The 22,067-nt window shown below is 44.2% G+C and overlaps 1 protein-coding gene across 1 annotated transcript in view; it reads left to right on the top strand.

The window, feature by feature from the left end:
- The window catches only part of si:dkey-88l16.3 (low-density lipoprotein receptor-related protein 2), a 51,103-nt gene that overhangs the window by 24,378 nt on the left and 4,658 nt on the right, over positions 1-22,067 (top strand). The window contains exons 27-45 of the mRNA XM_063212240.1: positions 164-409; positions 1,878-2,063; positions 2,977-3,243; positions 3,455-3,670; positions 5,459-5,620; positions 6,132-6,335; positions 6,722-6,889; positions 7,560-7,775; positions 8,737-8,966; positions 10,911-11,040; positions 11,463-11,656; positions 12,168-12,354; positions 15,662-15,874; positions 16,276-16,459; positions 17,278-17,479; positions 18,486-18,650; positions 19,281-19,487; positions 20,263-20,815; positions 21,100-21,225. Coding sequence (XP_063068310.1) covers positions 164-409; positions 1,878-2,063; positions 2,977-3,243; positions 3,455-3,670; positions 5,459-5,620; positions 6,132-6,335; positions 6,722-6,889; positions 7,560-7,775; positions 8,737-8,966; positions 10,911-11,040; positions 11,463-11,656; positions 12,168-12,354; positions 15,662-15,874; positions 16,276-16,459; positions 17,278-17,479; positions 18,486-18,650; positions 19,281-19,487; positions 20,263-20,815; positions 21,100-21,225 — 4,056 coding nt within the window. The remainder of the gene's footprint in view (positions 1-163; positions 410-1,877; positions 2,064-2,976; positions 3,244-3,454; positions 3,671-5,458; positions 5,621-6,131; positions 6,336-6,721; positions 6,890-7,559; positions 7,776-8,736; positions 8,967-10,910; positions 11,041-11,462; positions 11,657-12,167; positions 12,355-15,661; positions 15,875-16,275; positions 16,460-17,277; positions 17,480-18,485; positions 18,651-19,280; positions 19,488-20,262; positions 20,816-21,099; positions 21,226-22,067) is intronic.

Below are 22,067 nucleotides of genomic sequence, written 5' to 3'. Positions count from 1 at the left end.
CACAGTTTGAATGAGTAGCATAGTTGCATAGCCCACTTTGGCCACAGTCTTACACAAAGCACCTTTAAACATGGTGCAAACTATTCCATCATACATTAGTCATGTTATTGCACTGTATTTACTTGAAGCAGTTTATGACCTTTTTATTTCTCAATATTTTCAGCACACTTCCGATGTGAGGACAGACGGAAATGTATCGAGAGGAATCGGGTTTGTGACGGCAGGTCCGACTGCCCTGATGGGTCCGATGAGGTCGGTTGTCCCACCGTTGTCACCAAGGCCCCAAGCACCACCCCTCTGAAGTGCCGTTTGGGGACTAAAGCCTGTCGAGACGGGAGTGACTGCATCCTCCACAGCCACGTGTGTGATGGAGAGAAGGACTGCAGAGATGGATCAGATGAAGAGGGATGTGAACTGACCTGTACAAAAGGTGAGAATATGTATCTTAAGAATGCGGAATGCCACTAAACTCAGATGTTACAGTGCATTGAAACATTGGGCATCTATGTACAATGGCTGAACCAAGACACTGCATAATTAAGAATTGCACAATTAGGTTTGAAGGATGTGATCTAGAATGCAGACGATCTGACAGCAGTGTTTAACAACTTCTTAATGTGCAATTGACATGTCTACCTAAGTTGAATCTGGCTAATAAATCCTCCCCTTCAATGGGACTTTTCATTGTAAAGCCCCAGACAAATTGTGTTGCCCAATTTTTGGAAAAGTAGGTCTTTTTAGAATCAATTTTTGTTTTGGTCATTGTTTGTTTATTTTTTGATTGAGGATGTTTTCAATTGCAGACCAGTTCCAGTGTTTCCACGGGAGGATGTGTATCGACCAGAAGAAGGTGTGTGACGGTACAGCTCAGTGCCAGGACCGCTCTGATGAGGTGGACTGCCACACGCCCACCAAGAGCTGCAACCACCTGTGTGACGATAAGAGCCGCTGCCTGCCAGACACGTTCCTGTGTGACGGGGAGAGAGACTGCCGGGATGGCACGGATGAAGCCAACTGTGGTGAGTGCGCATGGGACCCACTAGTTTGACGCCCTCTCGGTACTTACGTGGTACCTCACATGGTGATCAAACATTTCAAACAAGCGATTTAGGGTTAGGGTTAAGGTTTAGGTTTAGGGTTGGGGTCATATGACGTAAGCGGTAAGTACCGAAAGGGCGTCGAATTATTGAGTCCCGAGTGCGCATAGCAGTGCTGTGCTCGAGTGATAATCATTGTAACAGTCAGAACACATACCCATGAGTTGTGGGTGTGTTCTGACTGTTACAATGAGCGAGGGTCATTGGCGTGACAAGTCAAAGCTCCAGTTTGGTACCACAGAAGGCCCGCGTTCAAGTCCTGGCAGGGCAACTCTGCTCCCCTTCACAAGTGGCTTTTAACCCATTTTTAGCCTAAGCCCTTTTTGGGAAAAGGTGCCCTCCCTATTAAAACCTAAATATCTCAGCGTCCGAAGCACATAAAAACATGAAGTAAGTTGCATTTAAAAGCTAGAACCTTCATTTTGCAATAGAACGTGTTCATTCAGCTATAACATACCCCCATTTTAACCAAACAGCTCAAATCTCAAGAGCCTTAATGCAGCGTATATGTCACTCCAGGACGCAATGGGTTAAACAACCTTCCAAAGCTGTGCTGTGTTGCGGTCACCTGTTGTGTTGCCTTTGACGTGTCTGTGTTCCTTAGCACACTTTTCCACGGATGAACATGATTGATTGTCAGGGTCTCTCTGCATTAGTTCATCAGCATGCCGCACATCTGAAAACATCTACAATGCATTTTCCAAGTTTGTTTACAAAGAATGACTCTTTGGGTCCTAAATTGTACAGAATAAGTTGCACAGCATTCTCTGTTGCGAGCAGGTGATGCTGCCCTTGCTCCATCACCCGACCCCCTACTGGCAAGTCAAGAGCCGAGCTGCAGGTTCCCCTCAGTGCTGTGTGAGGGCTCGTCTGTCTGCATCTCTCAGAGCCAGCTGTGCGACGGCTGGAGAGACTGCCCTGATGGATCTGATGAGAAGAGTTGTGTGGAAAGATGTTTAGATCCAGGTAGGGTTTATCATGTTTTACATCTAATTATTCTGCGAAGTCATTCCTCTGCGTACTAAAGCGGTATCCCTCTGTCTGTCTCGGATTTTTATTTACAAAATGACATTTGGATGGGTGAGTGGATTTTCCCAAAACAATTGTTTGCATTCATTTTCCCCTTAGAGACCAGCCTGCACACAAGTCCCATGACAACTGTCTGGACACTGTGAAAATGCCTTATATTTAGGACTGGGACATTAACTAGTTAATTTTGATTAATTAATCACGTGATTTGATTAATTAACACGATTAAACAAATTAATCTCAGTATAATATAGCTCCATAGTTCTGGATTAGAACAGTGGAGGGCAGTATTACGCCTGATGGTGAACAGCCTGCTGAAATTGAGTTCTCTCTTCTTTTAAAAATGAATGATATTTTTAGATTAAGCTTATTTATTGTAATTATTCAAAATCCATGTGAAAAAATATATTTTTCACTGTTCTCAAGTCAGATATTTAAATGCGATTTAAATGGGATTAAAATGCGATTCATTTGATTAATTAATTTTAAAGCCTTTTGATTAATGCGATTAAAAATTGTAATCGAGTCCCAGCCCTACTTATATTCCAGTTGGCCAGTCCAGCGCTGGGTGATCACATCACCTAATTCCAGCTACAGTGCAGCAGGGCATCTTTGTGCCTTTGACATTGTGGTGGTGTACTGTGAACTTGTATTCCACATTGCTTTAGGATCTGTTCCCTGTACTTCAATATTGTTTCAGTACATTGTTATATTTGTATGAATTTGGGTAATAGTATTAGTTGAATAAAATGTAAGTAAGTAACACTCATCACAGGCGTCTTTCATTGGCAAGTGGGCCAGTTTGCCATCTGATTACTCTTGTTTGGTTGTTTGTGTTCATGCTCTACAGCACACTTCCTGTGTAAGGACAGGCGCAAATGCATCGAGAGGAATCAGGTTTGTGACGGCAGGTCGGACTGCTTTGATGGCTCTGATGAGGTCGGTTGTCCCACCGTTGTCACCAAGGCCCCGAGCACCACCCCTCTGAAGTGCCGTTTGGGGACTAAAGCCTGTAGAGATGGGAGTGACTGCATCCTCCACAGCCACGTGTGTGATGGAGAGAAGGATTGCAGAGATGGATCAGATGAAGAGGGATGCGAACTGACCTGCAGACCAGGTAAGAAAAAGGGCATGAATGCTCAAGTCCAGCACTGATCCAATTTAAGATTGGTCTCTCCGTAAGGATTCTCTCTGATGTATCCGAGTTCAGGAACTCAAAAACAAGGCAGACACATGTCTATATACTGTATGTCTATGCCTGAAATCATTTTATTGTTCTTGTTTTTCATGAAAGTAACTCTGTCCATTCATTCGTCACTCATTTCCAGACCAGTTCCAGTGTGCCCATGGCAGTATGTGTATCGACCAGAAGCAGCGCTGTGATGGCACACCCCAGTGCCAGGACCGCTCTGATGAACTGGACTGCTTCAAGGCCACAAAGAGCTGCAGCCACCTGTGTGACAACAAGACCCACTGCCTGCCAGAATCATTCCTGTGCGATGGGGAGAAGGACTGTCGAGATGGCAGTGATGAGGCCAATTGCAGTGAGTCACATGGCCGTAAAGCTCTGAGATATTCTGTGGAAGGCTACTTTTTTCATTTTGATTACTTGCATTACTTGTATTATTATTATATCCCTACTTCTGCATCCTTTATAACCCTCCTTTATTTCAGATATGCACATTTTAATATTGTTGAAAAGATACACATAGTAACCCACTGCATATTCAACAGTTCATTCATAAAAATTAAAAGGATAAAAGCTATTTGGATTAAACATGTGAAATGAAAATGATGAACGTTTTAGAATGCTGCTTCCCTAGAGCTACTCATAACAATGGGTTGTGAAATTCTGAGTAGGTGCTATTAAAACGTTGGCAGCTGCCCAAAGAACCATTGCCAGATGGCAGCTTCAGGTTGGTCAGCAGGCCAAAATTTCACCCCGGAGCGGAGTATTGGGATTTAATGAAGTGAGTCTCAGAGCCGATGCCAGTGTTTTTTCCATTTTATATGAATGACTCCCTGTTGGGTCCCATAGTCTTTTAGTTCCATCTTTCAAGCCATACACTTTTCTCTGCAGTGAGTTTTTTCTTTTTTTAACTGGGGTCCGTGCAGGATTGTATTTAGCAAATGTGGTGCCTCCGGCCCCGGGCACTATACCTCACCGGTGCCCCCTTTATAAACAATATTTGTTAAGTTTGTGTCTTTTGGTGCCCCCTCACTGGTCAAAAATGATTGGTGCCCCTGGGCTTTATGGATAACCCAGCTCTGGTCTGTGACACATGTGCAGAAGATTCTGCTATGCTTTGGTACACATTTTTTTATGTTTTGCCCGCCGTGTATTTATTTGTGAATGTCTGTTTGTTTGTCTGTTTGTTTGTTTGTACTTCGTCTAACTCAGTCAAAACTGAGCCGATTTTTATGAAATTTTGTGGGATGATTGGTCATGACCCAAGGAAGAATCGATTAGTTTTTGGGAGTGATTGGGTCAAAGGTCAAAGGTCAAGGTCAAAATGTGTGTTTGTACTTCGTATAACTCAGACAGAACTGACACGATTTTTATTATCATTATATCATGACCCAAGGAACAATTGATTAGTTTTTGGGAGTGATTGGGTCAAAGGTCAAGGTCAAGGTCACGAAAAGGTCAAAAACGTACATTGAGCCGATTTTTATGAAATTTAGTGGGATGATTGGTCATGACCCAAGGAACAATCGATTACTTTTTGGGAGTGATTGGGTCAAAGGTCCAGGCCAAGGTCACGAAAAGGTAAAAAACGTAAATTGAGCCGATTTTTATGAAATTTAGTGGGATGATTGGTCATGACCCAGGGAACAATCAATTACTTTTTGGGAGTGATTGGGTCAAAGGTCAAGGTCAAGGTCACAAAAAGGTCAAAAACGTTTTTCTTTGCCAAGCACTATATGCCAGAAGAACGTGTGCATGCTGAATTGAATAAGAGGTCAAGACTGGCCCAAAAATGTAATATTACGACATTCCGGTCCGATTTCAATGAAACTAACACCAACATTTGGAGAATGTTATGCTCCACACTTTGAAGATGGCCAGAAAAAAATAAGTGGCGTAGGCGAAGGTTTGCGCTCTACCAAGTGCCCATTCTAGTTTATTACTTTAAATGAAGACAGAGTGACCATCTTTAGGGGTGCTGTGTTGCACTGCATAGAGTACCTGTGCCATAATGGCTCATTTCCTAGCCCCTATCCCATTCAGCTACTTTCTGATCACATGTTCACTATCCTCCTGTCGTAATAAGTCATGAAAAGTGCCCAAAGAAACGTAACAAGTGGCCATCTTCTCTGACACCCAACAGACACGACTACTCCAGCACCGACCCCAGCCCCCTGCAGGTTCCCCTCAGTACTGTGTGAGGGCTCGTCTGTCTGCATCTCCCAGAGCCAGCTGTGCGACGGCAGGAGAGACTGCCCTGACGGGTCTGATGAGAAGAGTTGTGTGGACAAGTGCTCTGATCCAGGTAAAAAACATGTCCATTATGATGTTTAATTGAATTACCCTTTGCCCATTTAAGAAGCCAGTGCTATGCATGGTAATCCATACCAACACATTCAATCAACATTTGATTAAAAAAAATGTAATTGGCACCTATGGGTTCATCTATAACTGAATTTTAAATTGATAATACCGGTAGTTATATAGATAACAATGTACAAAATGCGGTTACAACCAGGTGTGGTAAATCTATTGACTTGGGTTTGTAAAAACAGGTGGGGAAACCCTGTTTTACAATTACAACATCAGTTTATATTGATTACATCCACCAGTTGACATGCATGAATCTGTTAGACTATGTTATAGATTGCTAATAAGGTGGTAATTGTATGGTAATTTCTATGATTTCAAAGCAATCCGTTATATCCCCATATTACAAGTAATTGTCATTAAGTGTAACGCAGTGTAGTGACACATTGAAATGCACTCAGACACCATTCCACCAACACTGATCGAATGGCCCTTTGCCTCCTCAGCCCACTTCCTGTGTGAGGACCGGCGTAAGTGCATCGAGAGGAACCAGGTGTGTGACGGAAGAGCTCACTGTCCCGACGGCTCGGACGAGAGGAAGTGTCAGGACGTGTGTGAGCGCAGGTGCGACGGCTCCCGCTGTGTGACCAAGCAGCAGATCTGTGATGGCGTTCGCCACTGCCAAGACGGAGAGGACGAGAGAAACTGCCGTGAGTCACTCTGTAGTAGCCTTTCAGTACGAGTGTGTTTCTTTACTGTGAAAGAGGGTTTGATTCATGCAAGTGTAATGGTGTGATAAACCATTTTAGTTTTTTTTTTTTTTAGGATTATTAGCCATGTGATGTACCATACTGATTTAGCCCATTTTGCTGTAAAAGAGAAGAATCTTAAGTATGATTGCAGTTTTGGAAATGCAAAAATTATGCGTGTTTTAAAAAAAAATCAAAAGTATCCACTTCCATGATGAAATCCAGAATGACTCTGTGGGACACTGATATGTTTTCTGTGACGATGGTTACTGATAATTTGAGATGACGAGCGGGTCGACTGCAAGACCGGAGCATTTCTTCACACATGAGCACCTGTCCCCCCACAGCTGGTTTCAAATCCCTCTGGACCACAGCCGCGCCTCTGAAGTGCCGCCTGGGCTCCAAGCCGTGTGGAGACGGGACGGAGTGTGTCCTCTACAGCCACGTGTGTGATGGGGAGAAGGATTGCAGAGATGGATCAGACGAGCGAGGCTGCGACCGAGTTTGCAAAGCAGGTGAGGAGTGAGTTGTATATTATAAGCGCAGTTCATTTGCTTCGCTAAATATTTCACAAATATTTGACATCTCTGTATAAGCTTAGTTAATTTGCTTTGCTAAATATTTCATATTAAAAATGGGGAGAAACGACAAATGATAGTTTTACATATTTTTTTTTAATTGGCTGAGACCTGGAATTCAGGCTGGAGTGAGGTGTAATATTGACCATAGTTGTTCATTTTTAAACACAATTAGTATACCAAAAAAACGACATGAGGGAAACATTTTAGATTGTTATACTACAAATTGTGCTGTCATTCAGATTCTTCAGGTCACGCGGTAATCACCGTGGGGGACTGGGTGGTCCTGGGACAGCCCCGTCCTGTCAGCTGTGTCTGCTCTTGCCTTGATGAGTCCGAGTATAAAGCCCTGGCACTGTGGCAGGGCGGGGCCTCCCCTTTCCCCCTCCTTTGGCGTTTTGTTGTTTATTTGGTCTCTCCTTTGTGACATGTTTTGCACACACTTATGATTACAGATTTTGCACCTACATCATTTGTTATTCTTTTTTATTTAATACATTTCCAAAACTAGTCATCCCATCTGCATGTGGATTCCTTTTATGATGCACCTTTGGAGCCAGGGGTTGTAAGAACATTCATCTGTAAAACTTACTTTCCTCCTCCCCAGGCCAGTTCCAGTGTGCCCATGGGAGGAAGTGTATTGACCAGAAGCTGGTATGTGATGGCACACCTCAGTGTCAGGACCGCTCTGACGAGCTGGACTGCTCCAAAGACTCGTTAGGCTGTACCCACCGCTGTGACAACAACAGCCGCTGCCTCCCCGATGGCTTCCTGTGCGACGGGGAGAAGGACTGTCTGGACGGCTCTGATGAGGCCAACTGTGGTGCGTTCACAAAAACTTGCCCTTAGTTTGTAGTACTTGGAGATGTGCTAAATACTGGGTGCTTACAAACTAATTTATATCATTTCTAGAGGTGCAAAAATCACTGAATACTTAGTACCTGCAAGCTAAGAATATTACTATATTAAAAAGTTGCAGAGGGATATAGAAAATATTTCAGTAGTCAATTGATAAGTGTATTGTTTACAGGGCCACATTACTATGTAGAATGTTTTTACACTTTACAAGCGAAAGTTAACTAGCATGACAAATGCATGACGAAACGTGTAGAAAAATGCAGTAGTTCAATGGGAAAACTTTGAATTTAGTCTGGGCTGTGTAATAACTACATGAATATGAAATGGTGTCATATATTATACCATACAATAGCGGTTTCTCTCCCCTGATGCTTGTCCCATGTAGGCCCCTGATGTCTAGTCCCCTCCTGCCGTGAAGGAGGAGGAGGATTATTGACAACACAGCAACACTTTTCCTGTGAACCGGAATATTACTTAAGAGACATGAAATGAGACAGCTAAGATAAAAATGTTGTATTTTATTTAGGGCTGGGACTAGATTAAACATTTTAATCGAATTAACTATAGGCTTTGAAATTAATTAATCAAAATGAATTGCATTTTAATCACATTTAAATATCTGACCTGAGAACAGGGATTTTTTTCACATGGATTTTGAATAAAGACAATAAATAAGTGCAATCTAAAAACATCATTCATTTTCAAAAGAGAACTCTCCTCATTTTCAGCAGGCTCTTCACCATCAGGTGTAATACTGCCCTCCACTGGTCTAATCCAGAACTATGTAGCTATATTAGGCTGCGATTAATTGTTTTAATCGCGTTAATTAATTAATCAAATCGTGTGATTAATGCATTAATGTATTAATTGATTAATTTAATTAATGTCCCAGGCCTAATTTTATTCTATTATTATTTCATCCCCAGTGGTGGAGGCCTGCCTGGGCAGCCAGTTCCTGTGCACCAATGGCCAGTGTGTGGACCCCACTCTGCGCTGCGACGGCCACGCCGACTGCCGGGACCACTCGGACGAGAAGGGGTGCAACCAGCCCCCCCAGTGCCCCCCCGAGCTCCGCTGCCCCCAGAGCACAGAGTGCCTGCTGCAGGAGTGGCTGTGTGACGGGGACGAGGACTGCAGCGACGGATCAGACGAGAGGGTGAGGGAGGTCAAGCAAAGGTCAAAGGTTGGGGCAGGTCACCCTGGGCATGTCAGGATGGTTGAGTGTGCCGACGTGATTTCAACCTTAAATCTTCCATGAATCGAAGGTGTATGCTTATTGTAATGTTTTGCCACATGGGGCACCTAAGTCTCCACCCCTTCCGGGCGGCTTATGGGGCTGGCAACGCAAAAACTTTTGACTGGGCTGTAATGGACTGATCAAAGCTATTTTCCGATCCACCTCTCATTTCCCCGTCGATCACACATATGCTGTGCCTCAGAATTAATAACAACCAATGGTGTGCTTGTTGACTTCACTTGGCAAGCGATTTTTGAGTTGTGTGTGTGCAAAAATATACAATTATTTGGACTACACAACAGACGTCGCATGTCCTACGTGCAGCCACTTAAGCCGCAGTGCAGCGGTAGGGTTGGCTGTGCCTCGGTTCACGTCAGATATGCGAGGCGCACGTGTAGTCTCTAACACAGTTTTGCACAAAAGCTAAAATAACGTTTCTTGCGTGTTGAAAATGAGTGGTCTTACGACGCAAATCCAAACCTTTCAAATTCACTGTCATCATATGTGAAATCCGGAGCACATGCCAAACGGGATGAGGATTTAGCTTGACTCACTCCATTAACTCTCATTCAAAATTTTGAGAGCTCCAGCCCCACGGATCGGAAGTAGAAGGGCGTGACTTAGGTGCCCCATACAGTAGTACAGTAGGGACAAAAAAATGTGCATATAGTCAGCCTGATCTCCAAAAATTCTGTGCTCCTGGACACGGATCTTAAGGACATGAAATCCGTGTCCAGGAGCACGGATTTTGCCAAAATTCCGTGCTCCTGGACACGGAATTGTTTTCCGTGCTCCTGGACACGGAATTGTTTTCCGTGATGGGTACACGGAAGTGCTTTCTATAGGCTATTACCACAGCACTGTGTTAACTCTATCATTAGAAAATACATACCAAATGCTAATCCTAAACAAAATAATGCTATAGCAATTTAAGTTGTGCCCTGACCAAAACATTCCCTAACCTTAACCTGTCATTAAAGACATATTTTTGAGAAACACCTTTTCCAGTTGGTTTCTAGGCTTTCAAACTCATATAATGAATGAAAGAAAACTAGCTGTGCCCAGACCAAAACAATCCCTAACCCTAACCTGTCAGTGAGAAATGTTTTTTTTTAGACAAAATATTTGAAATTTGAAAAATCCTGAGAAAACACAAGACTGTGGAAATAGCCCATAGAAAGCACTTCAAACAATTCCGTGTCCAGGAGCACGGAAAACAATTCCGTGTCCAGGAGCACGGAATTTTGGCAAAATCCGTGCTCCTGGACACGGATTTCATGTCCTTAAGATCCGTGTCCAGGAGCACAGAATTTTTGGAGATCATGTGCATATAGTAGAGTGATGAAAGGAACTAGTTTTATATCTAGGGCCAACATTGTTCTGCACCAGTTTGCTCAGATGCCATCATCACTCATATTAGCCCCGTTTATACTGCAGGCCATTGGCCCAGGAACTTAGGCCCAGGAACTGAAGCCCGGGAACGTAAGCCCAGGGCTAGAGTTCCTGGTGCGTTTATACTGCAGGCCAACTGAAAATTCTAAATGGAATGGTAGCCGTGGTAACCCATTCAAAAATGACCTGTTAGCACCAGGTCTAACTGGTGGCCCTGGCAGTTGAGTAGGACCTGTTACCTGGACAACAGTTCTTGGTTTGGCCCAGTTCTGGCCTAGCCCAGGCGGTATAAACTGGTACAGGGGCTGGGCTCAAGTTCCTGGGCTTAAGTTCCTGGGCCAATGGCCCGCAGTATAAACTGGGCTATTGAAACGTGAATATTGAATATTCAAAAACATTACAATCCATTCCATCCAATGTAGTAATGGTGATTGTTGCATGTGCATGTTTGTGTGTATTTGTGGAGTTTAGAATTGTAAAGCATCGCCTCTGAAGTGTGGGGAGTTCCAGTGGGCGTGCTCCTCTAAGACCCAGTGCGTCCCGCAGGCATGGAGGTGCGACGGCACCAACGATTGCCAGGACCGCAGTGATGAGGCTGGATGTGAGTGCTACGGTCTTCATGATGTGTACGATTGATTGATTGATTGATTGATTGATTGATTGATTGATTGATTGTTTTATTGTTTCTCTGGCAATAAACCATGCTGTAGTATATTGTGTATAAAACAAGTGTGTTTTTTATTTTCAGATTGTGCTGTGCATTTATTTGACTGTTTTATTGTTTAATTCATTGGTAGTTAATCACATCACTGTCAATTCTGTGCCAATGTAATGCCAAGTATGCCAGTTGTGTGGTGCTTGAAATATCTTTTATACCAGAGATTCTTTTCTAGAGCAGCTTAAGGGATGTGTTCTTGCTCAATGGATGAAGGAAACCACACACTCTTGCAGGTGCCAGATTTATTTGAACCAAACAACATTTCGGTCTGTGCTATAAATGTGCCTGTTGTGTGCTGTTTTCAGGTGGAAAGGTGAAGTGTGCGGCGGGGCTGTTCCTGTGTATGAGTGGGGAGTGTTTGGACCCCTCATTGGTCTGTAACGGTGTGACCAACTGCCTGGATGGTTCCGACGAGGGGCCAGGCTGCACCGCTGCTAACTGCTCCATTCTGGCTAGTCCTCGCTGTGACCAGCTGTGTGTCAACACTCCTCACGGACCGGTAGGCTATGAAGCATGCTTGGTGGTCATATTATCCACCTTATCCGTGGTTACAAGGGTGGCGTCATTACTATTTGACTAGCAGTTGCTAGTTCTGTATCGTTCAATAAGCAACCGGAATAAGCAGACCCCATATGCTGTGGTACCACGGCAAATGTTCAAATTGGCAAGGTTATAAAATGGATACGCTGCTCCAAAAATATGAGGAACACCAAGACAACACAATGCAACTCCAAGTCCATCACAATCTTGATTGCGTAGAACTCTCTCTTGCATCTGAAGACATGACCGTTATCGAGGATGAAGATTGCCATTTAATTTTAGAGGTCTTGTAAACAGAAAACAAGTATGGCTGACTTGCCATGACTCTTACTGTGACTCTTTGTAAGCGTATAATTACTTAATGCATATACAAGTGTTGAAGTCTTGTTGAATAGATGTTTTTTATGTGTATTGAGGTACCTCTTGTGAGTCATTAGCCTGAAAACGTCTTCCTTACTTCCTATTGGCAGAGGTGCCTGTGTAAGGCGGGCTTCAAGTTACAGACGGACGGGCAGACCTGTAAGGATGTGAACGAGTGCCAGGAGGGGAACGCCCCCGCCTGCTCCCACATCTGCCTCAACTCCCGCGGCTCCTTCCTCTGCCAGTGCCACCCCGGCTACCTGCTGGAGCCCGATGGCAAGACCTGTAAAACACCAGGTCTGTGTCTCTGTGTCTGTCTGTCCTTGTGTGTGTATCTTGTCCCACATGCCCCTTCCTCTGCCAGTGCCACCCCGGTTACCTACAGGAACCCGATGGCAAGAAGACCTGTTGACCTTGCCCATTTCTCTACCAGGGCAAACCCAGCCCGCCTACCAATGGCAACACTGTGTGCTTGAGTGCGTCAATTATATACATGCAGACACACACACACACTCGACTCCATCTTCGTGCTGCAGCTCAGTGTAATCTGCATGTGGTGTCTAATCGGCACGTGGTTGTGTAGCAACTACTTCAATCCACTCCTGAAATTCAGAGAACATGTTGCTTGTTCTCCTCCTGCGTTGGTTTTGGCTTTGCAAAGCAAGCATACAGTTTGAGGGTTCTGTAACCAAAAGTTGTGGTAATGGTGCATTCCCCAGGGTTGGGAGATGAGATGTTTCTGACCTCCTACTTGCTGAAATGCATTGGAACGGAAGCGGAATGTTCAAGTCGGAATGTTCAAGTCGCGAGCTGGGGCAAAAGCGAAGCAAACCGACTTCGTCCCATTGCTGTGATGACATCACTATAGTGTTGGGAATAGTTTATGTTGCACATCACCATTCTATGGACAAATACAGTTGATTCAGACAGGTTAACAGTTGCAAAACAGCCTGTTAACTTTTCTAAGGTGTAGTTATATTGACATTGCGTATTTCAAAGATGAAATGCGGCTGAATGAAAATAATGCACAATGTTTACATTGCTGACATCTTTGAGAAGTGAATATGTTGTTTTTGTCCCTCCATGTTTGTAGTTTGTTTGACTTGCTGGTTGGAATGCTTTCAAGTGGGAAGTAGCTGCCTTCTTGTTGCCTACTACAGTAGGAAGCTCCTACCTCTGGGTTAACTACCAAAGTTCATTTGCATCCTCAAAGAGGTCCCTACTGTTTTTTGGAAGCCAATTCCCCCCAAGGCTCTATTTAGAATTCCACCTCTTATCAGTACACGTGATGGTATGACATATTAAAAAAACCCTCTGTGCTCAGACTGAGAGGTTGAAACTACTTTCTGGGCATTTGTTTCCTTTTACTGCAAGGATTGAAAATGCCCAGTGGTTACCATCAATTACCAGACCAAAATGCTAGCGAACTGACTACTGTCTTCTGTACTGGTTCAGGTTCAGTTCTGGTCAGCTTCTGAGTCCAATAAGGTGTGTGTGCTTGTGCATGCACTGTAGCATTCATGTTACCAACCTTCTCCGGATCAGGCTGAATTGACAATAGTCAGGCAAGCTGGGTTGAACTGAACATGAGATTCAGGTTGTAAGTCAAACAACCTCCCCCTGTTTATCCATCGGCCTCTAGACGTTAGATTCATCATATTTTAATAAAAAAAACTTTGATAATCAATGTCTTGCAAAGCACAATTCAAAGGCCATTCTCTCATTTGCACTTAATGTTGCTCTTCAGTGGGTGATGGCAGGGAAACCAGTTTTCTCCATGGAGGTAAGCCAAGGCAGCACAAAGGCCATAGGATGAGACGATGAGGAAAGGACAAGAGTAATTAGTCTGGCTCGGGCTGTGATTCTAAAGTCAAACTAAGCTGTACCGCCTTTTAAAGATGAAACTGGAAGTGTGTGAAGGTTCTTGCAAACAGGCTAAGCAACATTCTTTAAAAGTTCAGGAAACTTGACTCAGAACATTACAAACATAGCTGAACAAGTCAAACTCAAGTTCTTTTAAATACACTGGAGGGCAGTCGCATCACATTTTAGCAGACAGTACTTGGTATTTGTTCTCAGTTGCTCTACAGCAGTGGTGCTCAAAGTGTGGTCCGGGGACCACTAGTGGTCCGTGACAGAGCACAGGTGTTCCGCGAGGGGATTTCTACTTTTCCATGATAAGCTAGCAGTAGGCTATATTTGTAACATTTTCATGTTTTCAACACAATAAGACAGGCTTATAATGTGAATAAAAAGTAAGTGAACTGCATAAAAATGAACAGTGTCAAATTAGCATCCATCAACTGCCAATTCAGTTGACAGGTGGTCCCCGATCATTTTGGGGGGGGACAAAGTGGTCCTCGGTCTGAACAAGTTTGAGAAACACTGCTCTACAGGTTAGAAGCAGCATTGAATCATTCGATCTACAATGCTGGCCACAGAAGGCAGACAAGTGAATTCTGGAGTGCCCTCCTCCTGATTATTTGTTGATAAGCCACTGAATACTTTTTTTAAAGGCTGTACAATTCTTACTTCCTGCTAATCTGGTTTAATCAGTCATACTCAGCGTACCGTCGTTGTTGTTTGTCTTCTGTGCGCACCATATTTATTTCCTTTTACATCCTGTGCTAAGAGGTTTAGTAAACGCAGTGTCATGTCATGCAATGTAAAAAAAAAAACCTGAATTCATTTATATATTTTTACACTCTTTTACACAATCTTCACTCTTATTCGCATAACTTGTGGGTGCTAGCCAAACGCTCAACTCACTTTTTTCAAAATAAGCTTGCATATACTGTAGTGTTTTTCTTCTCATTTCTTCACATTAATAGTGAGTCTACATGCCATTTTCTCACACTATAAGCCTGAAAGTCTTGGGTCATTTTTCTCTCGTGAGAACATCGACAATGACATCTGTGGAAAAAGTTCCAGTGTGCAGTGACAAACGCATGTCATCCCTCTGCTCACATGTATGGAATGCCAGGTGTGGTGTGCTAAAGGGGAGCTCTTCACACCCGAAGGAAATGACAGTTCAGATTCAAAACAAAACAAAAAAGAAAGCCTTCAACCTGGATTGGTAAGCTGGTTATCTCTGTAGGTTGAAAAATGGAACACAACATTGAGAGCTCGTGAGGTATGTCAGTACCCTGAAGCATGTCAACAACTTGAATCGTATCAAATACTAATCTGGAAAGGCAGTCTCTCTATGTCTCCATGGCCTTTGTTGCTTTGACGATAAACGTCATTTAGGACATGCCTAGGGCATTCGTGCACAGAATAGACAGTCATTCAAGACTGATGAACAAAAAATGTAAATGCCATACAGGCCTGCAGTCAATTTCAGCTTGCTTTATGGAATTGAATGCACAGTTTGAGTAAAGTTGTTTTCTTTTTTTATATGCATTGATTGCGGCCTCAGATCAGTCCATGCCTTGTGCTGATGGACATGAAAATTTTGTTTGTACAATGAATTCTGAATTTCCTGTGGAAGCCACAGTTTCGACAAGTGTCAATATGTCTGCACGTACTCAGAACATGCTTTGTAAAGCTCTAATTACATGTTGTGTGCCTGTCCATCCATCCATCCATCCATCCATCCACACAGATGAACCCAGTCTGTTGGCATCGGTCCAGTCAGAGCTGGTTCTGCTGGGCCTGCGTAGCGGAGACAAACAGGTTCTGCTGGCGCCGGGTAAGAAGCCCGTCTTCTCAGTGGACTTTGACTGGAAGGAGCAGCGGGCCTACTGGGTCAGTCTGGAGGAGGAGAGCATCAAATGGACCGCCACCAGCGACAAGTCTGCAGGCACTCTCGTCAGAGGTCAGTGGTGATGTTTCAAACCGGTCAAACTCCTCTTCTTTGCCCTCAGCAGTGTGTGAGCCAGGCACATGACTCAAACAAGAGCTTGTTTTACAATTATGGTTACGGATTAGTGAGGGCCAAGGGTTAGGTTTTGGTTAAGTTCTAGGTTAGGTCAAGGTATCAGTTTATGGTCTGTGGTTGGGCACTGTGCAGTAGATCATTTCAAACATTGATTGTTTTTGTCTGTGAAAGTTGAGGTTGATTTTTTGTCATCTCTTGTAATACACAGAGAACATATTGGTGCTACTCATGTCATTGTTTAAATTTAGCTGAGTGGTATATTTCTGAACTTCAGCTTGCTTTTATCAGCAGATCAAGCAATGTCCATTAGTCACACACATTATTTATTTCCATTTCAGGTGTGAAGTCTGACTCCATCGCGTTGGACTGGGTGGGAAGGAACCTGTACTGGGTAGACGGGGTGGCAGGACAGATCCTGGCGGTCAAGCTGGGCCCATCGGTGGTCAGGCCAGAGCACTACACCTTGGTGCTGCATGAGGATCTGGAGCAACCACGCTCCCTGGCTCTTCTACCTCAGAAGGGGTAAGCATTTAGAATAACCTGGTTCTCACGCAGATGGATTTTCATCAGTGTAACGAAGGTGCACGAAGCACTAGGGGTCTCGCGAGAGCCAGGCTAGATTTAGTTTACCTCAGGAACTTGTATATTTTTTTGAAAAAAATCAAGTTTACAGGTGACAACTCGTTTTATAATGATCTCCAAGAGAAGTAGCTCTGCCTCAAAAGGGGCAATGAAGCGGTTTGTCGGTTTAGTTGTTGATGCTGTGAAATGGGTATATAAGGAACAGGGCGTCTGCGGGGTCTTAAAAAGTCTAAAAAAGTCTAAAATTACACATTTTCCATTTTAGGCCTAAAAAAGTCTAAAATATTGGGATATTTTGCAGTGCAAGTCTAAAATTGAGTTTGAGTAATTTAAGACCTACGTTTCAATGCAAAATATCGACAAAGGATTAATGTTTATTTGTTTTGTTACACTTTGTTTTTACCTCCTTTTCCACGCCGCTCTGTTTTGTTTCTGATATGTGTGTGAGTGTGCTCGCGTGCGCGCGTATATATAGTCAATTGACTGCAATCTGGCTTTATTTCATTTTTTAATACTCCGCGAAGGTCTAAACTTTAGCCCATGATGGTCTAAAAAAAGGTCTAAAAAAGTCTAAAATTGCACTTGTTAAAACCTGCAGACACCCTGAAGGAAAAAGAAACTCCATATTGACAATTTTACCACTCCAAACATGAGAAACACTGGACATACCCATTCTATCTTTGGCCATGGGCCAGGTTGCCATATCTCATTGCTCATGTTTTTTTTGGTATTGTTTGTTTGCCATGCTTTTTCATCAGGTTGATGTTCTGGTCCAAGATCGGCTCCAAGCCCTGGATCGAGCGCTCTGGTATGGATGGGTCCGCCAGACGCGTGGTGGTGAGCAGAAGCGGCAGCCGACCTGTCAGCCTAACCATAGACCTGCTGGAGGAGAGGCTCTACTGGGCCGACGAGCAGATCAAATGCATTGGCTCCGCCTCACTGGAGGGCGAGAACATCAAGGTATAGCCAAAAATCGTATAAGAGAGAAAGATATGTTAAACCCGCCCATCCAATGCAAAGGAGTGTGCTCAAAATTCGGTCTCCTAATTCCCAACCAGGGGTACGTGTACCACTAGGGGTACGCGAGCACACTGCAGGGGGTACTTGGAAAAATGAAAAAAACCTATGGAGCATAGTCACATTGGGATATAGAACATGAGTGAGGGGGTACTTGTGGTATGACAAAAAGGCTTAGGGGGTACGCAAGACAAAGAAGGTTGGGAAACACGGTCCTAAGGGAGTGTTGTCCCTCCTTCTTCTCTTTTCGTGGTGTTCGCACAAGACGTGCGCTACCGCCATCTACAGCGCTAAGGGGACTCCACTTATTCTCAACCTTAAGACTCCGAAGGTCTCCTAATCAAAGGTCTCCTAAAGGGGCGTTCACCCGACGTAAAGTAGATACCGGAAAAGAACCTGCCTGATTTATCTCTCTCATATACGATTCTCTGGTAAAACTGTTCAAGGGGAAATTTTGGCCAGTGCGAGGGTGCTGTGGCACATGGCTCTAATGCACCCACAGCACACCACATACTGGCAGGGGGTCATCCCCATGTTCCCCAGGTCCTATGTTCCCCTCTACCGGGGATGGTTATGGGAAGGGTACAATTTGAAAACTCAGAAACATACAATGCGGGGAACATAGGACCTTTTTAATAAAAAAAGGGTTCCATGTTCCCCGTTCCCATACAAAGACAGGGGAACATATGACCTGGGGAACATAGGTACGTGGTACATAGGTACTGTGGAGTTTTGAATCAGGCCTGGGTCATATCCCAACACCACCCCATTCGTCTCTCACTCATTTCATGTCCCACTTTTCCGCCATAGCAAAGGCAAAGAAAAATGTTCAAAAACATTGGGCGACCATGTTTTTTTCATAGCTGCGACTGCACTTACAGATCCTTCAAAATGTTCGTAGGATTTTCTCTGATTTTCTTTCTTTTTTGTGTGTGTCTTTTTAACTCAGATTCTTCAGCTTCCTGAAACCCCAAGCCCATTTTCTGTAGCCGTCTTCGATAGCATGGTCTATTGGTCAGACAGCAAGAGAAGAACCATTCAGGGAGCCCACAAGGTCACCGGCAAGAACCGCAAAGTCATCCTCAAGAGACCAAACCAACCCTTCGGGCTGAAGGTACATGGAATCTGATGTGAAAAAAATGGCTCAATCAATTCTGTATCAAATCAATTTGAACTACTGTAGGGCTGCACGGTATCAGAAAACAAATCGATACTCTATAACGGCATGCAATACCTTGATGACGCTATTTAAAAATATAGCCGAGTGTTTTCCTTGTCACTAATTTGTCTGTCTCTGTGGGGGGCATGGCTATGGTCATGGTGGGCTTCTTGCGCATTTGTTGACATTCAGCTAGTGATTGGACTGCACAGAAATGTTTTACTTGTTAGCGTACTTGTAAGTCTTGCAAGTTAGCGACTTGTTAGTCTTTTTCGCGATACGCATATCGCCACTCTTGATAGCGCCATTTCGATACATAACTTTTTCAATATTTTGCAGCCCTAATTTGAACATTAAACAATTGATCTCTTAATGCCTTTGAGATGTTTCAAGTTGTTTTGAAAATGAATCATAGGTGGTTGTGTTGAGATTTTGCCCAGTTTTCATGCATGTAGTTCTCTCAGATCCCCTTCTGGTTCTTCTTTTGATATATCCATCTTACCGCCCATCATCTGTGCAAGAAAGGAAATTACAGGACCCGTCTCATGTTACTTGAATGACTCTTTTGTCGCTCTGTTTTCTCAGGCCATCCACCCTCTCCTGCAGCCTGTGACCTCCAACCCCTGTGAGGGTCTGCGCTGCTCCCACATGTGCCTCCTGGCACCAGGGCTTCAGGCCACGTGTCGATGCCCAACAGGGCAGCTCCTGGCTGAGGACGGACGGAGCTGCTCTCCCCCGACGGACTCCTCCTCATCCTTCCTGCTCATGCTGTCTTCAAACACTGTCACTCAGGTGTGTCTGTGTGTCTGCCTTCAGTCAAGAAGGGTTTTTTGGTTGAGATAAATAACTAGGTTATGAGTGGGTTTTGCCAACCCTTACACCCACTACACAAGCATGTTTCAAAGATTCAAGCTGCTGAACTTACTATTGCTATGAACTTTGTGAGCGAAGTATGTTTCTGTGTATGCATGTGTTAAAGCAGGGTTTTTTTTCTTGGCTCCTGAAACGATAATTGACCTTTCTGTATTATAAATGTATATATTCAACTGTCAATTCAACATGTTTCCAACAGTCAGTTTGTCTGCCTCCGTTTATGCATCCATCTCTCCATTCATCCATCTTTGTAATATTCCTCATTCTTCATGACTAGATCTACCGGTGTGCCTAAAAAACCCATTACATTAAACTGCACCATCACATATTTAGACCATACTTCACTCTGTCCGGAGTTTGCCTTGGATTTTGTATTCGCATCAGTATCAGTCTGGCAGCCCGTTTGACTGTCCATCTGACTATTTCATGTGACTATTCTAGTCCTGCACCCCTTTTTGAGATGGATGTGCATGCTTTTTTTTCTTTGTAAAGTCCGCAACACCAAGCTCCCGTTTCTTATACAACTATTTGTGTGGCCATGCTACGCGAAACGTCACATTGAATTAGAGAAATGGGAGCTTGGTATTGCGGACTTTATTTCTGTTTGCCTCTGACTATTTGTCTCCTAATGTCCATCTTTACGCCTCTCTCTGTCCATTAACCCATGTGGTATCCTTCCATCCTCCAAATCAAGGTGTACCTGCGTGGCCTGCAAGGCTCCAAGGGCCTAAAGAACTGGCCAGAGCACCGTGCCCTCCCCTTGCCCGGTCTAACTGAGGCCATTGTAGTGGACATGTCCATGCAGGAGCGTCTTCTCTACCTGGTAGACGCCGCCCTGGCCTCCGTCACCACAATGAGACTGGGCAGCTCCGCCGCACTGACCCAGAACAGTCACCTGCTCCGCAACGAGGTGGTGATCGCCCTGGCCGTGGACTGGGTCACCCAGAACCTCTACTGGAGCTGCCGGGACCACAACGTCGTGCACGTGACCTCCGCGGACGGGCGGTACTCCACCACGCTCCTGATGGAGGACATCGGAGCCACCATCTCCATCGCTCTTCACCCACCCACAGGGAGGATGTGCTTCACGGCCACGGGCAGAGCAGGGGGCCAGGGCAAGGCTGCTCCACAGGTGGACTGTGCCTTCATGGACGGATTGAACCGAACGGTTATGTGGAGGAGCGCGATCCTTCCCGCCTCTCTGTCCTTCTCCAGCAACGGCAGGCGTATCTACTGGGCTGACCTTGGTAAGACCTAAAGATTTGTGCAGCTTTGTTTCTGTGATGTCTGGGTTTTTGTTATTGATATGGCACATATTGTCCAATATGGCACATATCATCCAAACAGTGGTTACTCAATCTCAGCACAATGACTATAAATGTGTAGGTTTTGCAATGTTTTTTTCTCATTATGAATGAATCAGTGCAAATATGTTATGAATAGTCATGATGCTTGTTTTTTGTTTGTTTTTTTGTGTGCAAAATCTAGTCTTGCTGTGCTATTATGGTAACTCTGGGATTCCTATTGCTAGGTAATGGCGTGATCGGCTCCATTGGCCTTGATGGCTCCAACTACAGGGAGTTTAAAACGGGACCAGAGCCCATCATTTCCTTTACACAGAGCAACAACGTTCTCCTCTGGGTCACCCTTGACAAAGGTATGGTGTTATGTCAACCAGCATATGTCAAGAGGTTTTTGGGGGATTTCTCCCATTCTAAATCCCTATCGCAAATGACCCAAAAGAAAGAATGACCTTTGAATTGAGTGTTTGCAAGATAATGAACTAAAACTTTGCAGTACAAATATTGCTTCTGAGCTCTGGACAAATTGGTAACTCCATCCACTTTGTCGGAAAGCAATAAACTTTGAGCAGCTCCAACGGCCCTGGGTAGAGGTGTGTTCAAGGCTGTGACATGGTTTTAAGCAGACGCTCTATTGGGACTAAGAAAATGTTTGGTTTAAACTTCAGCTTAGCTTTTACTGGCCTCGACCGGTAGCAAACCGTGGGAGGTGGGTTATCCAGGCCAAACGGAAAAGTTGGGAAAAGTTATTTGTTATCATCTTGGTTAGACCAATGTCTCGGTACGAGATTTGAAAGACAATGATAATTAGGCAAGGACAAAATGAACTAGATTGACTTGCACCATCCCATAATGTTTTGGTGTTGCATAAAGCTATTTCCTTTTTGGTCAGCTTACAGGTTGGAAGTAGAGTTGATTTGGTACACATGTTTACCCACTGGCCACATACAGTACAGTGGAACTGACCACTGTGTGTTTTTGGTCTATAAGTTTAGCCGTCATTAAGCAAGACCAGCTTGTTTACCTTCTGCAGCGTTTTGCAACAGTGACTTCGTTGTTCTTGTCTCGACGGGGAGTCATTGTCAAAACAAATAACCGGTGTTATGCTAGGCATTCCATAGAACATGCCAAGTCACTCCTCTGTAGTTTTGTCTTGTGAACATAGTTCAACAGGCTTGGTGCAAATGAGAAAATGCTA

The sequence above is a fragment of the Engraulis encrasicolus genome, chromosome 12, assembly GCF_034702125.1.
Source record: "Engraulis encrasicolus isolate BLACKSEA-1 chromosome 12, IST_EnEncr_1.0, whole genome shotgun sequence".
NCBI lineage: Eukaryota > Metazoa > Chordata > Actinopteri > Clupeiformes > Engraulidae > Engraulis > Engraulis encrasicolus.
The sequence above is the reverse complement of the archived record's forward strand: the minus strand, read 5'-3'. Positions and strand labels throughout refer to the sequence as shown.